Source organism: Coregonus clupeaformis, chromosome 33 (assembly GCF_020615455.1).
Source record: "Coregonus clupeaformis isolate EN_2021a chromosome 33, ASM2061545v1, whole genome shotgun sequence".
In the NCBI taxonomy this organism is placed as follows: Eukaryota; Metazoa; Chordata; class Actinopteri; order Salmoniformes; family Salmonidae; genus Coregonus; species Coregonus clupeaformis.
The window spans coordinates 14348853-14366028 of record NC_059224.1 but is presented as its reverse complement, the minus strand read 5'-3'; the positions used below and the strand labels follow the sequence as shown (position 1 = coordinate 14366028).

The following is a 17176-nucleotide window of genomic DNA, read 5'->3' as shown; positions in this document are numbered from 1 at the left end:
TAATAATAATAACATTATTATTAGTTAATTCTTTATGAAATACATATGTGTTGTTAGTCATTTTAAAACACAGAACAGGCGTGCAATCTGGATGTACTTCAGAGAGAGGTAAGGTAAATATTGGACATAGGATACTTTAGTTGTTTTTACTATTAGGTTCATGGTTAATGCATGCTTTAAGTAAGTTGCATTTAGGGAAAGTAATATACAGTAACAGTACAGCAAGCTGGGGTCAATGGGTCAGGATGGGATTAAATGTCACTAGAGGTCATTGTATCAAGGGCTGTAGGGCATATTGCTTCAGGCAAAGAACCATATATTATTATCAGACATCAACCATTGGGGAGGAAGAGGAAACACCATTGGTGATACACAACCCACATTATGTGGTGTAGACTTGACCTAATTAATCAAATTTTCAAATTCACAGAATTAACGTCTACTTTTTGTAAATGTGTAGTTCAGTTTTATGTTAACGCATAACCAACAGCCTTCGCTTGACAGATACACACAGTGTTCAGAGGAAGTTCCACAAGAGGGCTCAAGGAGTTGGGGCTATCCATGCCCCCATGGGGATCTGACAAGGAGTTCGGGCTATCCATGCCCCCATGGGGACGTAACAAGAAGTTGGGGCTATCCATGCCCCCATGGGGACGTAACAAGAAGTTGGGGCTGTCCATGCCCCCATGGGGACGTAACAAGAAGTTGGGGCTATCCATGCCCCCATGGGGATCTGACAAGGAGTTGGGGCTATCCATGCCCCCATGGGGATGTAACAAGAACATTTACTTTTAGATCTAAAGTCCTGGTTCCTCTGCTTTGGGCTCTGGAATAGTCCTGTGAAACACGTGATTGTATTGTATTGTGTGCTTAGGCTAATAACTATGAAAGAGCTGTAGTATCTACTGGTTGGTACTTGCTTTGGAACAACCTCCGACCCCGGATCACCACCAAGCCGAGGTGTGTAGTCTACAGACAATGTAGTCTGCTCTACACTCAAATTCAGCATCCCTGTTCCTATTGTGTGGCTATGGGAATGTTTTCATCGGGCATCGGCTACCTGCCCTGTTAGATAAACAGAAGCGTCGCTCACTAAGTGATTTCAGAGAGGAGGAGGGTCTACTTATCTCTGACTGCCCTGTATCGTCTTGGCCTTGTTTGCATCCATCCGCTCACTCCTTCATTCCTGAACGTCTAAAAGCTTTTGGCAATTGTTAGCTTTCCAGCTAGATCAACAAAACCTTTGCATCCCATCCGATCCAAAGGGAGCTGCCTGGTTGTGACAGGGTGTGTGTGTGTGTGTGTGTGTTTGAGATAGAGAGAGAGAGAGAGAGAGAGAGAGAGAGAGAGAGAGAGAGAGAGAGAGAGAGAGGGGTTCAAGGAAGAAAATGTAAACACTTTCATCCTTGAATGTTAGCTCTCATACCAGCGTTGCACATTTCAGTGTTCCACCTCAGTGCAAACACTGCACATTCTAATGGGTTTGCTTAACGAGATGCTGTTTGTTTTATTTTCTCTGCTAATGTCAAGATAGAGGGGCTTTGTGGACTAATATGAAGATGGAGGGGCTTTGTGGACTAATGTGAAGTTGGAGGGGCTTTGTGGACTAATGTCAAGATGGAGGGGCTTTGTGGACTAATGTGAAGATGGAGGGGCTTTGTGGACTAATGTGAGATGAAGGGGCTTTGTAGACTAATGTCAAGATGGAGGGGCTTTGTGGACTAATGTGAAGATGGAGGGGCTTTGTGGACTAATGTGAAGATGGAGGGGCTTTTTAGACTAATGTCAAGATAGAGGGGCTTTGTGGACTAATGTGAAGATGGAGGGGCTTTGTAGACTAATGTCAAGATAGAGGGGCTTTGTGGACTAATGTCAAGATAGAGGGGCTTTGTGGACTAATGTCAAGATAGAGGGGCTTTGTGGACTAATATCAAGATGGGGCCTTTGTGGGCTAATATCAAGATGGGGCCTTTGTGGGCTTTGTGCTAAGCCTCCCTTCCTTCAGTAAACCTGAAGGTACACTAGTTAGGGTTTTCTTTTCTCTGTAATCATGTAACACCACCCACAACTCCCTGACCTGTCAGTTATTTTCTCTCTCTCTCGCTCTCCTCCCTCCCTAGACTAAATAGCGAAGCGGCGTTATGTACTAACATCTTCTGTTACGACGTCGTCCTTTAAACAAAGTGATCCTTGTTCAGATAGACGCAGAGTAATTTAGGATGTGTCAGGCTAGACGAGACAAAAGCAGCTTGAACAAAACAGTCCTCACAACCCACCTCAGCATCTGTAGGTAGCCAGATGCAGAGTGGATGATGATGAAAATTTCAGAGCAGCAGTTTCTGTCCTACCCCCCTTTCCTCCCCTCTCTCTTCTCTTCTCTTCTCCCCCCCCCTCTCTTCTTTTCTTTCTGTCCTTCTCTCTCTTCCTTTTTTTCTCCTCTCTGACTAATCTCTGTGTCCGTCCAGCGTTTGCTGAGACCTCAGAATGGAGATGAGTCCCATCAGGAAGGCAGCGTGTCGGGTTTTAGCGGCTGTGACACCACAGAGAGAGAGAGAGACGGCAGACAGGCAGGCAGCACACAGGCATTCGCCCAGACGCGGCCACAGTGACTGACTCAATGGGATTTTACAGGGCTGGCTGAAGACTGTGTGTGAGTCAGTCGTTTTCACACCTAAAATCCCATTGTGCCTGAGTCCTACTGCAGCAGATTCATTCACCTCTGGCTCAGCAGGCAGAGAGGTGATTACCAGAGAGCGAGAGAGCGAGAGAGAGAGCCCACCAACACAACACTTACTATCAGAGTATTTCAAGGGACATACTGCACCTGGGCTTATTATAATATACAGGTGCATCGGCGGAAAGTTTGAGCTTTCTACCAAGCAAAAAAACTGATCCTATCATCTATGGGGCACAAACTAGACATGGACAAGTCTCGATCTTTTCACCTTCAGGTGAATCTCAGTAGCATACAGTTCATCTAAGAGAAGTTGACAGCTTGTGTGTCAGAATACAGACAGCAAGACAGGAATAGGTTTTCACCAGTTTATGAGAACGCACCAATGTCCTACTCTACATGGGGTGGGAGGTACTACTTATTTTTCCCTATTGTTTAGCCAGTCAACTAGCATGGCACAGAGCTAGGATGTTTTAGCCAGTCACCTAGCATGGCAGATATCTAGGATGTTTTAGCCAGTTACCTAGCATGGCAGAGACACTACATGACCAAGAGTATGTATACACATGCTCGTTGAACATCTCATTCCATTAATATGGAGTTGGTCCCCCCTTTGCTGCTATAACAGCCTCCGCTCTTCTGGGAAGGCTTTCCATTAGATGTTCGAACATTGCTGCAGGGACTTGCTTCCATTCAGCCACAACAGCATTAGTGAGGTCGGGCACTGATGTTGGGCGATTAGGCCTGGCTCGCTGTCGGCGTTCCAATTCATCCCAAAGGTGTTTGATGGAGTTGAGGTCAGGGCTCTGTGCAGGCCAGTCAAGTCCTTCCACACCGATCTCGACAAACCATTTTTGTATGGACCTCGCTTTGTGCACGGGGGCATTGTCATGCTGAAACAGGAAAGGGCCTTCCCCAAACTGTTGCCACAAAGTTGGAAGCAAAGAATCGTCTAGAATGTCAATGTCTTGTATGCTGTAGCGTTAAGATTTCCCTTCACTGGAACTAAGGGGCCTAGCCCGAACCATGAAAAACAGCCCCAGACCATTAATCCTCCTCCACCAAACTTTACAGTTTGCACTATGCATTGGGGCAGGTTGTGTTCTCCTGGCATCCGCCAATCCCAGATTCATCTGTCGGACTACCAGATGGTGAAGCGTGATTCATCACTCCAGAGAACGTGTTTCCACTGAGTCCAATGGCGGCGAGCTTTACACCACTCCAGCCGACACTTGGCATTGCGCATGGTGATCTTAGGCTTGTGTGCAGCTGCTCGTCAAATGGAAACCCATTTCATGAAGCTCCCGACAAACAGTTATTGTGCTGACGTTGCTTCCAGAAGCAGTTTGGAACTCGCTAGTGAGTGAGTAGTCCCCTGTAGCTCAGTTGGTAGAGCATGGTGATTGCAACGCCAGGGTTGTGGGTTCGTTTCCCATGGGGGGCCAGTATGAAAACGTATGCACTCACTAACTGTAAGTCGCTCTGGATAAGAGCGTCTGCTAAATGACTAAAATGTAAATGTAAAAAATTATGCAAACGAGGACAGACGTTTTTTACGCGCTACGCGATTCAGCACTCGACGGTCCTGTTCTGAGAGCTTGTGTGTCATACCACTTCGCGGCTGAGCCGTTGTTGCTCCTAGACGTTTCCACTTCACAATAACAGCACTTACAGCTGACCGGGACAGCTCTAGCAGGGCAGACATTTGACGAACTGACTTGTTGGAAAGGTGGCATCCTATGACGGTGCCACGTTGAAAGTCACTGAGCTCTTCAGTAAGGCCATTCTACTGCCAATATTTGTCAATGGAGATTGCATGGCTGTGTGCTCGATTTTATACACCTGTCAGCAACGGGTGTGGCTGAAATAGCCAAATTCACTAATTTGAAGGGGTGTCCACATGTACATTTGTACACTGCTCAAAAAAATAAAGGGAACACTTCAACAACACAATGTAACTCCAAGTCAATCACACTTCTGTGAAATCAAACTGTCCACTTAGGAAGCAACACTGATTGACAATACATTTCACATGCTGTTGTGCAAATGGAATAGACAACAGGTGGAAATTATAGGCAATTAGCAAGACAACCCCAATAAAGGAGTGGTTCTGCAGGTGGTGACCACAGACCACTTCTCAGTTCCTATGCTTCCTGGCTGATGTTTTGGTCACTTTTGAATGCTGGCGGTGCTTTCACTCTAGTGGTAGCATGAGACGGAGTCTACAACCCACACAAGTGGCTCAGGTAGTGCAGCTCATCCAGGATGGCACATCAATGCGAGCTGTGGCAAGAAGATTTGCTGTGTCTGTCAGCGTAGTGTCCAGAGCATGGAGGCGCTACCAGGAGACAGGCCAGTACATCAGGAGATGTGGAGGAGGCCGTAGGAGGGCAACAACCCAGCAGCAGGACCGCTACCTCCACCTTTGTGCAAGGAGGAGCAGGAGGAGCACTGCCAGAGCCCTGCAAAATGACCTCCAGCAGGCCACAAATGTGCATGTGTCTGCTCAAACGGTCAGAAACAGACTCCATGAGGGTGGTATGAGGGCCCGACGTCCACAGGTGGGGGTTGTGCTTACAGCCCAACACCGTGCAGGACCTTTGGCATTTGCCAGAGAACACCAAGATTGGCAAATTCGCCACTGGCGCCCTGTGCTCTTCACAGATGAAAGCAGGTTCAAACTGAGCACATGTGACAGACGTGACAGAGTCTGGAGACGCCGTGGAGAACGTTCTGCTGCCTGCAACATTCTCCAGCATGACCGGTTTGGCGGTGGGTCAGTCATGGTGTGGGGTGGCATTTCTTTGGGGGGCCGCACAGCCCTCCATGTGCTCGCCAGAGGTAGCCTGACTGCCATTAGGTACCGAGATGAGATCCTCAGACCCCTTGTGAGACCATATGCTGGTGCGGTTGGCCCTGGGTTCCTCCTAATGCAAGACAATGCTAGACCTCATGTGGCTGGAGTGTGTCAGCAGTTCCTGCAAGAGGAAGGCATTGATGCTATGGACTGGCGTGCCCGTTCCCCAGACCTGAATCCAATTGAGCACATCTGGGACATCATGTCTCGCTCCATCCACCAACGCCACGTTGCACCACAGACTGTCCAGGAGTTGGCGGATGCTTTAGTCCAGGTCTGGGAGGAGATTCCTCAGGAGACCATCCGACACCTCATCAGGAGCATGCCCAGGCGTTGTAGGGAGGTCATACAGGCACATGGAGGCCACACACACTACTGAGCCTCATTTTGACTTGTTTTAAGGACATTACATCAAAGTTGGATCAGCCTGTAGTGTGGTTTTCCACTTTAATTTTGAGTGTGACTCCAAATCCAGACCTCCATGGGTTGATAAATTTGATTTCCATTGATCATTTTTGTGTGATTTTGTTGTCAGCACATTCAACTATGTAAAGAAAAAAGTTTTTAATAAGATTATTTCATTCATTCAGATCTAGGATGTGTTATTTTAGTGTTCCCTTTTTTGAGCAGTGTATATATACAGTGAGGGAAAAAAGTATTTGATCCCCTGCTGATTTTGTACGTTTGCCCACTGACAAAGAAATGATCTGTCTATAATTTTAATGGTAGGGTTATTTGAACAGTGAGAGACAGAAAAACAACAAAAAAATCCAGAAAAACGCATGTCAAAAATGTTATCAATTGATTTGCATTTTAATGAGGGAAATAAGTATTTGACCCCCTCTCAATCAGAAAGATTTCAGGCTCCCAGGTGTCTTTTATACAGGTAACGAGCTGAGATTAGGAGCACACTCTTAAATGGAGTGCTCTCAATCTCAGCTTGTTACCTGTATAAAAGACACCTGTCCAAAGAAGCAATCAATCAATCAGATTCCAAACTCTCCACCATGGCCAAGACCAAAGAGCTCTCCAAGGATGTCAGGGACAAGATTGTAGACCTACACAAGGCTGGAATGGGCTACAAGACCATCGCCAAGCAGCTTGGTGAGAAGGTGCAAACAGTTGGTGCGATTATTCGCAAATGGAAGAAACACAAAAGAACTGTCAATCTCCCTCGGCCTGGGGCTCCATGCAAGATCTCACCTCGTGGAGTTGCAATAATCATGAGAACGGTGAGGAATCAGCCCAGAACTACACAGGACGATCTTGTCAATGATCTCAAGGCAGCTGGGACCATAGTCACCAAGAAAACAATTGGTAACACACTATGCCGTGAAGGACTGAAATCCTGCAGCGCTCGCAAGGTCCCCCTGCTCAAGAAAGCACATATACAGGGCCGTCTGAAGTTTGCCAATGAACATCTGAATGATTCAGAGGAGAACTGGGTGAAAGTGTTGTGGTCAGATGAGACCAAAATCGAGCTCTTTGGCATCAACTCAAGAACACCACCCCACCGTCAAACATGGAGGTGGAAACATTATGCTTTGGGGGTGTTTTTCTGCTAAGAGGACAGGACAACTTCACCGCATCAAAGGGACGATGGACCGGGCCATGTACCGTCAAATCTTGGGTGAGAACCTCCTTCCCTCAGCCAGGGCATTGAAAATGGGTCGTGGATGGGTATTCCAGCATGACAATGACGCAAAACACACGGCCAAGGCAACAAAGGAGTGGCTCAAGAAGAAGCACATTAAGGTCCTGGAGTGGCCCAGCCAGTCTCCAGACCTTAATCCCATAGAAAATCTGTGGAGGGAGCTGAAGGTTCGAGTTGCCATACATCAGCCTCGAAACCTTAATGACTTGGAGAAGATCTGCAAAGAGGAGTGGAACAAAATCCCTCCTGAGATGTGTGCAAACCTGGTGGCCAACTAAAAGAAACATCTGACCTCTGTGATTGCCAACAAGGGTTTTGCCACCAAGTATGTAAGTCATGTTTTGCAGAGGGGTCTTCTTTCCCTCATTAAAATGCAAATCAATTTATAACATTTTTGACATGCGTTTTTCTGGATTTCTTTGTTGTTATTCTGTCTCTCAATGTTCAAATAAACCTACCATTAAAATTATAGACTGATCATGTCTTTGTCAGTGGGCAAACGTACAAAATCAGCAGGGGATCAAATACTTTTTTCCCTCACTGTAGTATATCTAGGATGTTTTTCTGTCGGGTGTCCTGTCCCTTTACAAGAGAGTGTGGCAGATATGTCTTAATCCGTCATCATGAGGCTGGCTGGTTGCACTCCGGCATTTTCAATTGGCATCCTCCAGCCAGCCACGGCGTCGTAACGCAGCCCAGCGAGTCCCCCGTCAGCCGGTCGATTTTTCGAATGGCCATTATGCTCCCCCGCCCGCTCCGTTGACATGTGTCAGCTGAATAACCTTTAAACTGATCTAGGGCCTGCAATGACTTGACAGTCGGCCTGATTGGGCCTAACAACGTCAGAGCCAGCCAACCAAGGTGCAACACACAGAGAGAGAGAGAGAGAGAGAGAGAGAGAGAGAGAGAGAGAGAGAGAGAGAGAGAGAGAGAGAGTCACCGATCTACCCCACTCATAGTTCACTCTCTCCTCTGCGACCGCCCAATGTCTCCTCATGGTTTCTTCTCTCCCTGCCGCCTCATGTGTTAAAGAGACATGCAGAATTAGGTTAGGTCTCCATTAGATTACCGGGGCTATTCATCAGTCGTTAATACATTAATCTAATGGCTCATGCAATTACATTTCATGATATTTTATCGCATGTGGTTTGTCTTGCACTGCTAGATGGCAGTCTTATGTCCTCGTTTTATGGAGACGTTGTTAGACTGACACTATCACTGTGAAGTAAACTAACTACCTGTCGACCCTGTCACTCTGCTCTTTCTGTTCTTTGAAAAATAACGTACAATGTTGCTAATGTTGCACTGGATAAGAGTGTCGGCTAAGTGACTAAAATATAAAATGCAATGATTCGCTAAGACAAGCCAAGGCAGAATTAGTTCCCTAACCAAAGGGATTGATTACCTGCAGCATGTATTAATAATGATGAGGTTTCACGAGAGACTTGAACAGCATGTGGATGTCGTTGTTGATCAATCAATTTGTCAAGTAGTCAAGTGACTTACACTACCAGTCAAAAGTTTGGACACACCTACTAATTCAAGGGTTTTACTTTATTTTTTACTATTTTTTACATTGTAGAATAATAATAATAATAATAATAATAATAATAATAAAACTATGAAATAACACATATGGAATCATGTAGTAAACCAAAAAGTGTTAAACATATCAAAATATATTTTATTTTTGAGTCTTCAAATAGCTACCATTTGCCTTGATGACAGCTTTGCACACTCTTGGCATTCTCTCCACCAGCTTCACCTGGAATGCTTTTCAACAGTCTTGAAGGAGTTCCCACATATGCTGAGCACTTGTTGGCTGCTTTTCCTTCACTCTTCGGTCCGACTCATCCCAAACCATCTCAATTGGGTTGAGGTTGGGGGATTGTGGAGGCCAGCTCATCTGATGCAGCACTCCATCACTCTCCTTCTTGGAAAAATAGCCCTTACACAGCCTGGAGGTGTGTTGGGTCATTGTCCTGTTGAAAAACAAATGATAGTCCCACTAAGCCCAAACCAGATGGGATGGCGTATCGCTGCAGAATGCTGTGGTAGCCATGCTGGTTAAGTGTGCCTTGAATTCTAAATAAATCACAGACAGTGTCACCAGCCAAAGCACCCCCACACCATAACACCTCCTCCTCCATGCTTTACGGTGGGAAATACACATGCGGAGATCATCCGTTCACCCACACTGCGTCTCACAAAGACACGGCGGTTGGAACCAAAAATCTTTAATTTGGACTGCAAACCAAAGGACACATTTCCACCGCTCTAATGTCCATTGCTTATGTTTCTTGGCCCAAGCAGGTCTCTTCGTCTTATTGGTGTCCTTTAATAGTGGTTTCTTTGCAGCAATTTGACCATGAAGGCCTGATTCACACAGTCCCATCTGAACAGTTGATGTTGAGATGTGTCTGTTACTTGAACTCTGTGAGGCATTTATTTTGGCTGCAATTTCTGAGGCTGGTAACTCTAATGAATTTATCCTCTGCAGCAGAGGTAACTCTGGGTCTTCTATTCCTGTGCTTGATGGTTTTTGCCACTGCACTTGAAGAAACTTTCTTGAAATGTTCGTTATTGATTGACCTTCATGTCTAAAGGTAATGATGGACTGTTGTTTTTCTTTGTTTATTTGAGCTGTTCTTGCCATAATATGGACTTGGTATTTTACCAAATAGGGCTATCTTCTGTATACCCCCCATACTTTGTCACAACAAAAACGTATTAAGAAGGAAATAAATTCCACAAATGAACTTTTAAGAAGGCACACCTGTTAATTGAAATGCATTCCAGGTGACTACCTCATAAGGCTGGTTGAGATAATGCCAAGAGTGTGCAAAGCTGTCATCAAGGCAAAGGGTGGCTATTTGAATATTTTCAAATATAAAGATATGTTGACTTTTCTGGTTACTACATGATTCCATGTGTTATTTCATAGTTTTGATGTCTTCACTATTATTCTACAATGTAGAAAATAGTAAAAATAAAGAAAAACCCTGTAATGAGTAGGTGTGTCCAAACTTTTGAATGCTACTGTACATCTGACAGAGTTGTAGCTGTCTAAATGGATCATGGTTGATAAGGAAGTTAGTTAGGAGAAATGTGCTTAATTATGTTATCATTTATTTATTGAATTGTACATTATTGAAATGGAGTCCGCCCCAGGTGTAGAATATTCCACTGTTCCTTATTTACCTTCTTGTGGAACTCTCTCAGGATCAGAGGGTAGGTTCAGGTTTAGACAGTTTTCAAACATAGACAAAACAATCACAGACAAACATTAAGAACAGACACAACAGGTTGGCAGACGTACACAGACAGACAGACAAACACTACAGACACGGAAACCAACACGACAAGAAGCAGGTGGGGGAGCAGTGGCGGGGTAACCATCACTGCTGCCCCAGAACACATAACAGCGGGCAGGGTTAGCCTGAGAGCAGAGCCATGGGTGGAGGTAGAAGCACACAAAATGGCCGCCAATCAAATCCCAGCATGCATTAGCAAGAAGGAGGATGATTCACCGAGGTATTTACAGGAAGCTAGTCTTCTAGTCTACTGTATAGTCATGCCACAAGTACCTTCTACTGCGGCAACAGATATAGAATAGAAAAACAGATATACTTTGCAGCAATAAAATAATTTTAATGCCATCTGCATTCAAAACCGACATGTATATGCAGAAAGGCTGAGAGAAAGAAGGCAGGGTTGGGGGCGGGGTTGGGGCGGGGATGGGGTTGGGGGTGGTGGGGAGTCATTCTTTCAGACACAACTTTCTTGAGACAGAATGGGGTTGCCTGCACAAGGCCCAAAAAAAGTATGATGGCAAGAAACTATTTTGTTGCCTTTCATTTCCTGTGTTGTAAATCGAAAATGGGGTATGTTTCAGAATCTGCCTTTAATAATGGCACAGCCAACATAAACAAGAAGATGAGTAGGAGGAGTACTTTTGTTTTTCTTTCGATCACCAAGATATCATGCGGCACAAGATGGGGCAAAACGGAGGGAGCTCTATCCTGGTAGATAGACAGATGAGGAGAACAACATGAATAAATAAATAAATAAACAAGTGTGGACAACTCAAATCACAAGCAAAAGGAACAGTAAGTCAGAAAGGGTACATAGGAGGAGAGATATCCAAAATGCACTTCACTATGGAAAATAAAAAGATTCAAACATAAAAAATAAAAACAATGTCATGCAACTGTTCACAAAACCAGAAGCAGAGGGGCAGAATGAGTGTATGAATGTCTGTCTCAACATGTTGAGATGTATGTATGACTGTATATGAGCACATGTTGTTTATTATTACCACTAGGCCTATGACTAAATGTAGTTTATTATTACCACTAGGCCTATAACTAAATGTAGTTTATTATTACCACTAGGCCTATAACTAAATGTAGTTTTTTATTACCACTAGGCCTATAACTAAATGTAGTTTATTATTACCACTAGGCCTATAACTAAATGTTGTTTATTATTACCACTAGGCCTATAACTAAATGTAGTTTATTATTACCACTAGGCCTATAACTAAATGTAGTTTATTATTACCACTAGGCCTATAACTAAATGTTGTTTATTATTACCACAAGGCCTATGACTAAATGTAATGTATTATTACCACTAGGCCTATAACTAAATGTAGTTTATTATTACCACAAGGCCTATAACTAAATGTTGTTTATTATTACCACTAGGCCTATAACTAAATGTAGTTTATTATTACCACTAGGCCTATATGAGGGGGTACCAAGTTAACTAAACTCTGACTAACAAGTTCATAATATACTGTAGTTACTTACTCACATTTTTGCTTTTGAGAATACTTGGGATTTATGTTTTGAAAGTTAAACTTTTAAATTGTTTAAGCTGTCCGCCATGTCCATTTCATTTCAGCTGTCCTTAGGTAAACAAAGTCATTACAACTTCATGCATTGAGATAACGTAAAGCTATCATGTGCATTGTTTTACAGAGAAAATCAAAAGGAACACATAATCTTTTATATAAAAAAAGAAACCCTACTTAAAAACCTTAACCACAATTTCTAAGTAAAGAGAATGCCTTTACGGTATGATAAAATTACAAGGTCACAAAGATATAGAGATTACAAACTGTAGAATTATTACCTTATCCCATGTACACATATTCATAAACCTCTTTCAATACGGAAATATATAAATAAATAAAATATATAAATAAATAAGCCGAATCGCTGATTCATTATCTCCTACCAGGGATAACATAAGAGGCCAATACATAGTTTTCAATTGGTCTTAATGAAATCTGCTTCACATTGTGCGGAGAAAAAAGTGGACATATGTTTCATAATTAGCCCAGGCATATTTAGGCAGATTAGTGCGGCATTAATTAGTGTTCTATGATGGCATTTGGAAGGACAGCCCCCTAATAAAAAAGCTTTAGCTCGCTAGCGAATGACTTCCACAGGGCTTCAGGAGGGGAGAGAGGGGGCGAGGTCCTCCACACAATAGTAATAGAATTAGACTATTCAATAGGCCGCCGGAACATTGACCAACCACGGAACGGTGACTTGAATGGGGATGTCCGTTCTGGGGAGTCTTTCTATGCTGTTTCACATTGAACCAGACAGTATTAATAAGTAGTTATTCATTCTCAGGACTAATGGAATGTATCATACAGTATTTGTTAGCAGTTATTCATTCTCAGGACTAATGGAGTGTATCAGACAGTTTTTGTTAGTAATTATTCATTCTCAGGACTAATGGAGTGTATCAGACAGTATTTGTTAGCAGTTATTCATTCTCAGGACTAATGGAGTGTATCAGACAGTATTTGTTAGCAGTTATTCATTCTCAGGACTAATGGAGCGTATCAGACAGTATTTGTTAGCAATTATTCATTCTCAGGACTAATGGAGTGTATCAGACAGTTTTTGTTAGTAATTATTCATTCTCAGGTCTAATGGAGTGTATCAGACAGTATTTGTTAGTAGTTATTCATTCGTTGGAGCAATAGCTGTCTGACAGTATTTGTTAGTAGTTGTTCATTCTCAGGACTAATGGAATGTATCATACAGTATTTGTTAGTAGTTATTCATTCTCAGGACTAATAGGAGTATATCTGGATTTACTATCCTCATGACAGACAATATGACTGGCTGAGCTCTGTTGGGGACATGACTGACAGCTTGTTATTAATATTAACATGCATAAAACCACTCCTAAACCCAAGTCGTCTCAAAACAAGTGACATGCTTCCATTTAAAACACACTTCCTGTTCAGCTCTGGCATTGTGTTATTATTATATTATTATTATTATTTTTATTATTATTATTATTATTATTATTATTATTTCACACTACTGAGAGTTATAACTCACTTCAACCTGGTGACAACTATGTGTGGTATAGGGGGAGAGAGATAAAAACGATGCACACAGAAATGTGAGGATATCTGTTGTCTATTAGAGTGTTTCAGGTAAGGCAAGCCTCCAACGTATAAGGAAAGAAAGGAACAAACAGGAGAGAGAGAGAGGGGGAGGACTGGGTCTGTTGCAGTTAGTCCGCTACATATCAAAGTATCTATGCTGAAAGCATTTTGTTCTTTTAAAAAAAATTATCTCAAAATGTATCCTCTGTGGAGAAGAAGCACACACGCACAGCAAGAAACATGTCAACCATGTAAAACAGGACAGATACATTTTGAAGCATCAGTGTGAACATGGAGCTTGATACTAATTTGGTACTTTTTGATTGAAAGTTTGCTCTCCTTTTGAATGCTGAGAGAACATAATCAGTATTAACGCTTTTAACCATGTTAACGACCAGAGGCCCCACTGCTAAGTGTAACTTGTATCAGAGACCATACTCAAACTGTATCACAGACTATAACACTATAATATATGTGGGTGTGTCTAGAACTATGTATACAGTTACTTAGAGTTTGGAGCATAAATATAACTTAAAACTTAAAAAAGTGACTTTTCTACAGAGGGCCTGCTAAGGATAACCTCTTACTTTCATCAACTTCAAAGTGCTTGGAGCTCTTTCAACTTTGCATATATAGCTGAAACCCTCAGACTCTTGCTACTGTACCTCTTGGTGGTTTTAGGAAGTATTTTGAAGTTACACTTTAGGCTCCCATGGGACCTGATGCTTAGAGGAGAACGATCCTCTTTTTTGGTATCGGTTGCAAATCAAATAAATAAATAAAAATAGACTGGTAGGTCTGAGCAGGCACAACTCGACACACCCATCCCACCTGCGTGTCCGGAATCACACTCCTCCAGATCCTCGTCATCGCTGGAACACTCCGCCGATGATACAATGTCATCTGTCGTCTGCTGGGGCAAGGGAGACACAGAGACACACCGGGACAGACACACAGAGACAGACAGAGAGAAGAGACAGCAGAGAACATGGTGAGAGGCTGCACATCACAGACATTGTGACAGACAGTGGACCCATACAGTCACCTAAGTTAAATATATCTGAATGGAAGAATGACCCTAGCAGAAGACTAGAGAGGCAATAGAGCACATCCAGTGTCCTACTACCATCCCACTCCAGCCTGTACTAGATATCTAGCCATCCTGTACTAGATATTTAGCCAGCCTGTACTAGATATTTAGCCAGCCTGTACTAGATATTTAGCCAGCCTGTACTAGATATCTAGCCATCCTGTACTAGATATCTATATATCTATATAAACACTATGAGAGGTTTAACTTGAAGTGATATAATCAAATCAATCTAATTTTATTTGCCACATGCGCCGGATACAACAGGTGTAGAAATTACCGTGAAATGCTTACCTACAGCCCTTAACCAACAATGGATTTATTTTTTAATAAAAAAGTTAAATAAAACAACAACAACAGTAGTCTGGGTAGCCATGATTAGCTGTTCAGGAGTCTTATGGCTTGGGGGTAGAAGCTGTTGAGAAGCCTTTTGGACCTAGACTTGGCGCTCCGGTACCGCTTGCCGTGCGGTAGCAGAGAGAACAGTCTATGATTAGGGTGGCTGGAGTCTTTTACAATTTTGAGGGCCTTCCTCTGACACCGCCTGGTATAGAGTTCTCTCTCATCTTTTTAAGTGGGAGAACTTGCACAATTGGTGGCTGACTAAATACTTTTTTTCCCCACTGTAGTCCCTGTTCACCCATGACTGCATGGCCAGGCACGACTCCAACACCATCATTAAGTTTGCCGACGACACAACAGTGGTAGGCCTGATCACCGAAAATGATGAGACAGCCTATAGGGAGGAGGTCAGAGACCTGGCCGTGTGGTGCCAGGATAACAACCTCTCTCTCAACGTGACCAAGACAAAGGAGATGATTGTGGACTACAGGAAAAAAAAGAGGACTGAGCACGCCCCCATTCTCATCGATGGGGCTGTAGTGGAACAGGTTGAGAGCTTCAAGTTCCTTGGTGTCCACATCACCAACGAACTATCATGGTCCAAACACACCAAGACAGTCGTGAAGAGGGCACGACATAGCCTATTCCCCTTCAGGAGACTGAAAAGATTTGGCATGGGTCCTCAGATCCTCAAAAAGTTCTACAGCTGCACCATCGAGAACATCCTGACTGGTTGCATCACCGCCTGGTATGGCAACTGCTTGGCCTCCGACCGCAAGGCACTACAGAGGGTAGTGCGTATGGCCCAGTACATCACTGGGGCCAAGCTTCCTGCCATCCAGGACCTCTATACCAGGCAGTGTCAGAGGAAGGCCCTCAAAATTGTAAAAGACTCCAGCCACCCTAATCATAGACTGTTCTCTCTGCTACCGTACGGCAAGCGGTACCGGAGCGCCAAGTCTAGGTCCAAAAGGCTTCTCAACAGCTTCTACCCCCAAGCCATAAGACTCCTGAACAGCTAATCATGGCTACCCAGACTACTGTTGTTGTTGTTTTATTTTACTTTTTTATAAAAAAATTAATCCATTGTTGGTTAAGGGCTGTAAGTAAGCATTTCACGGTAATTTCTACACCTGTTGTATCCGGCGCATGTGGCAAATAAAATTAGATTGATTTGATTATATCACTTCAAGTTAAACCTCTCATAGTGTTTATCATTCTGCTCTCTCCTTCCCACCTACAGATCATTGTTTTCCTTATAGCGCTCCTCTCATTCCTCCCATTATTTACAACCTGCTTTACCTCTCCTCCCTCCTCTACAGTCAATGGCCTCTAATGAAGAACCCAGAGCTAGAGATTAGCCTTGCCTCCATTCAAATGCTGTGATTTGTGCACCAGAGGAGGAATGGGGGACAAAGGGCCTCCCAAATGGCACCCTATTCCCTATATAGTGCATTGGTCAAATGGGCTCTAGTCAAAAGTAGTGCACTATATAGGGAATATGGTGCCATTTGGAACCTAGTAACTGTAGGTGATTACACAGGCTTGTTTCTCAAAGTTCATCCTATTCCCAACCCCAATGTAGTGTACTTCTTTGGTCAAAGAATGGGCCTATTGGCCCTGGTCAAAAGTAGTGCACTATATAGGGAATAGGGTGCCATTTGGGATGTGGCAGATTTAAAGGTGCTCGCCGACTCAGTGGAATATCAGCCAGCCTCCAGTATCCTACAATTCTGATTTATCCCCTCGCCTCACCCCGTCTCTCGGGCCGACTCAGGCAGGACGTAGGGGTCGTATTTCAGCGTGGTGCGGCGTTGAGTGGAGTGCTTGGCACTTAGCGAGAGTCGACTGAAAGGCGTTTATTAGAAGGGATCAGCAGGGCGATAAAATAAGAGGTGGCACAGAGCAGGGTTATGATATCAGAGGGCTGATTGAGTTTGCAGGGCTGGAACACCACACTGACAGACTAATGAAACGCGGCGGCTGGTGCCTCCACAGCTGCTACTTCTAGGTGCCGCTGTCCTGTTAAGCCGAACACACACAGACAGAGTCCACGATTACAGTGTCCATTTATTATATATAAATACGACCTCTACGTCCTGAGAGAGAGAGAAAAAGAGAGAGAGAGAGAGAGAGAG

General features: G+C 43.7%; 1 protein-coding gene across 1 annotated transcript in view; it reads right to left on the bottom strand.

Moving 5' to 3' along the window:
• Positions 1 to 17176, bottom strand: part of LOC121548505 (neurexin-3b-like) — a 518873-nt gene that overhangs the window by 8652 nt on the left and 493045 nt on the right. Inside the window, exon 24 of the mRNA XM_045210142.1 lies at positions 14438 to 14516. Within this exon, the coding sequence (XP_045066077.1) occupies positions 14438 to 14516 (79 nt within the window). The remainder of the gene's footprint in view (positions 1 to 14437; positions 14517 to 17176) is intronic.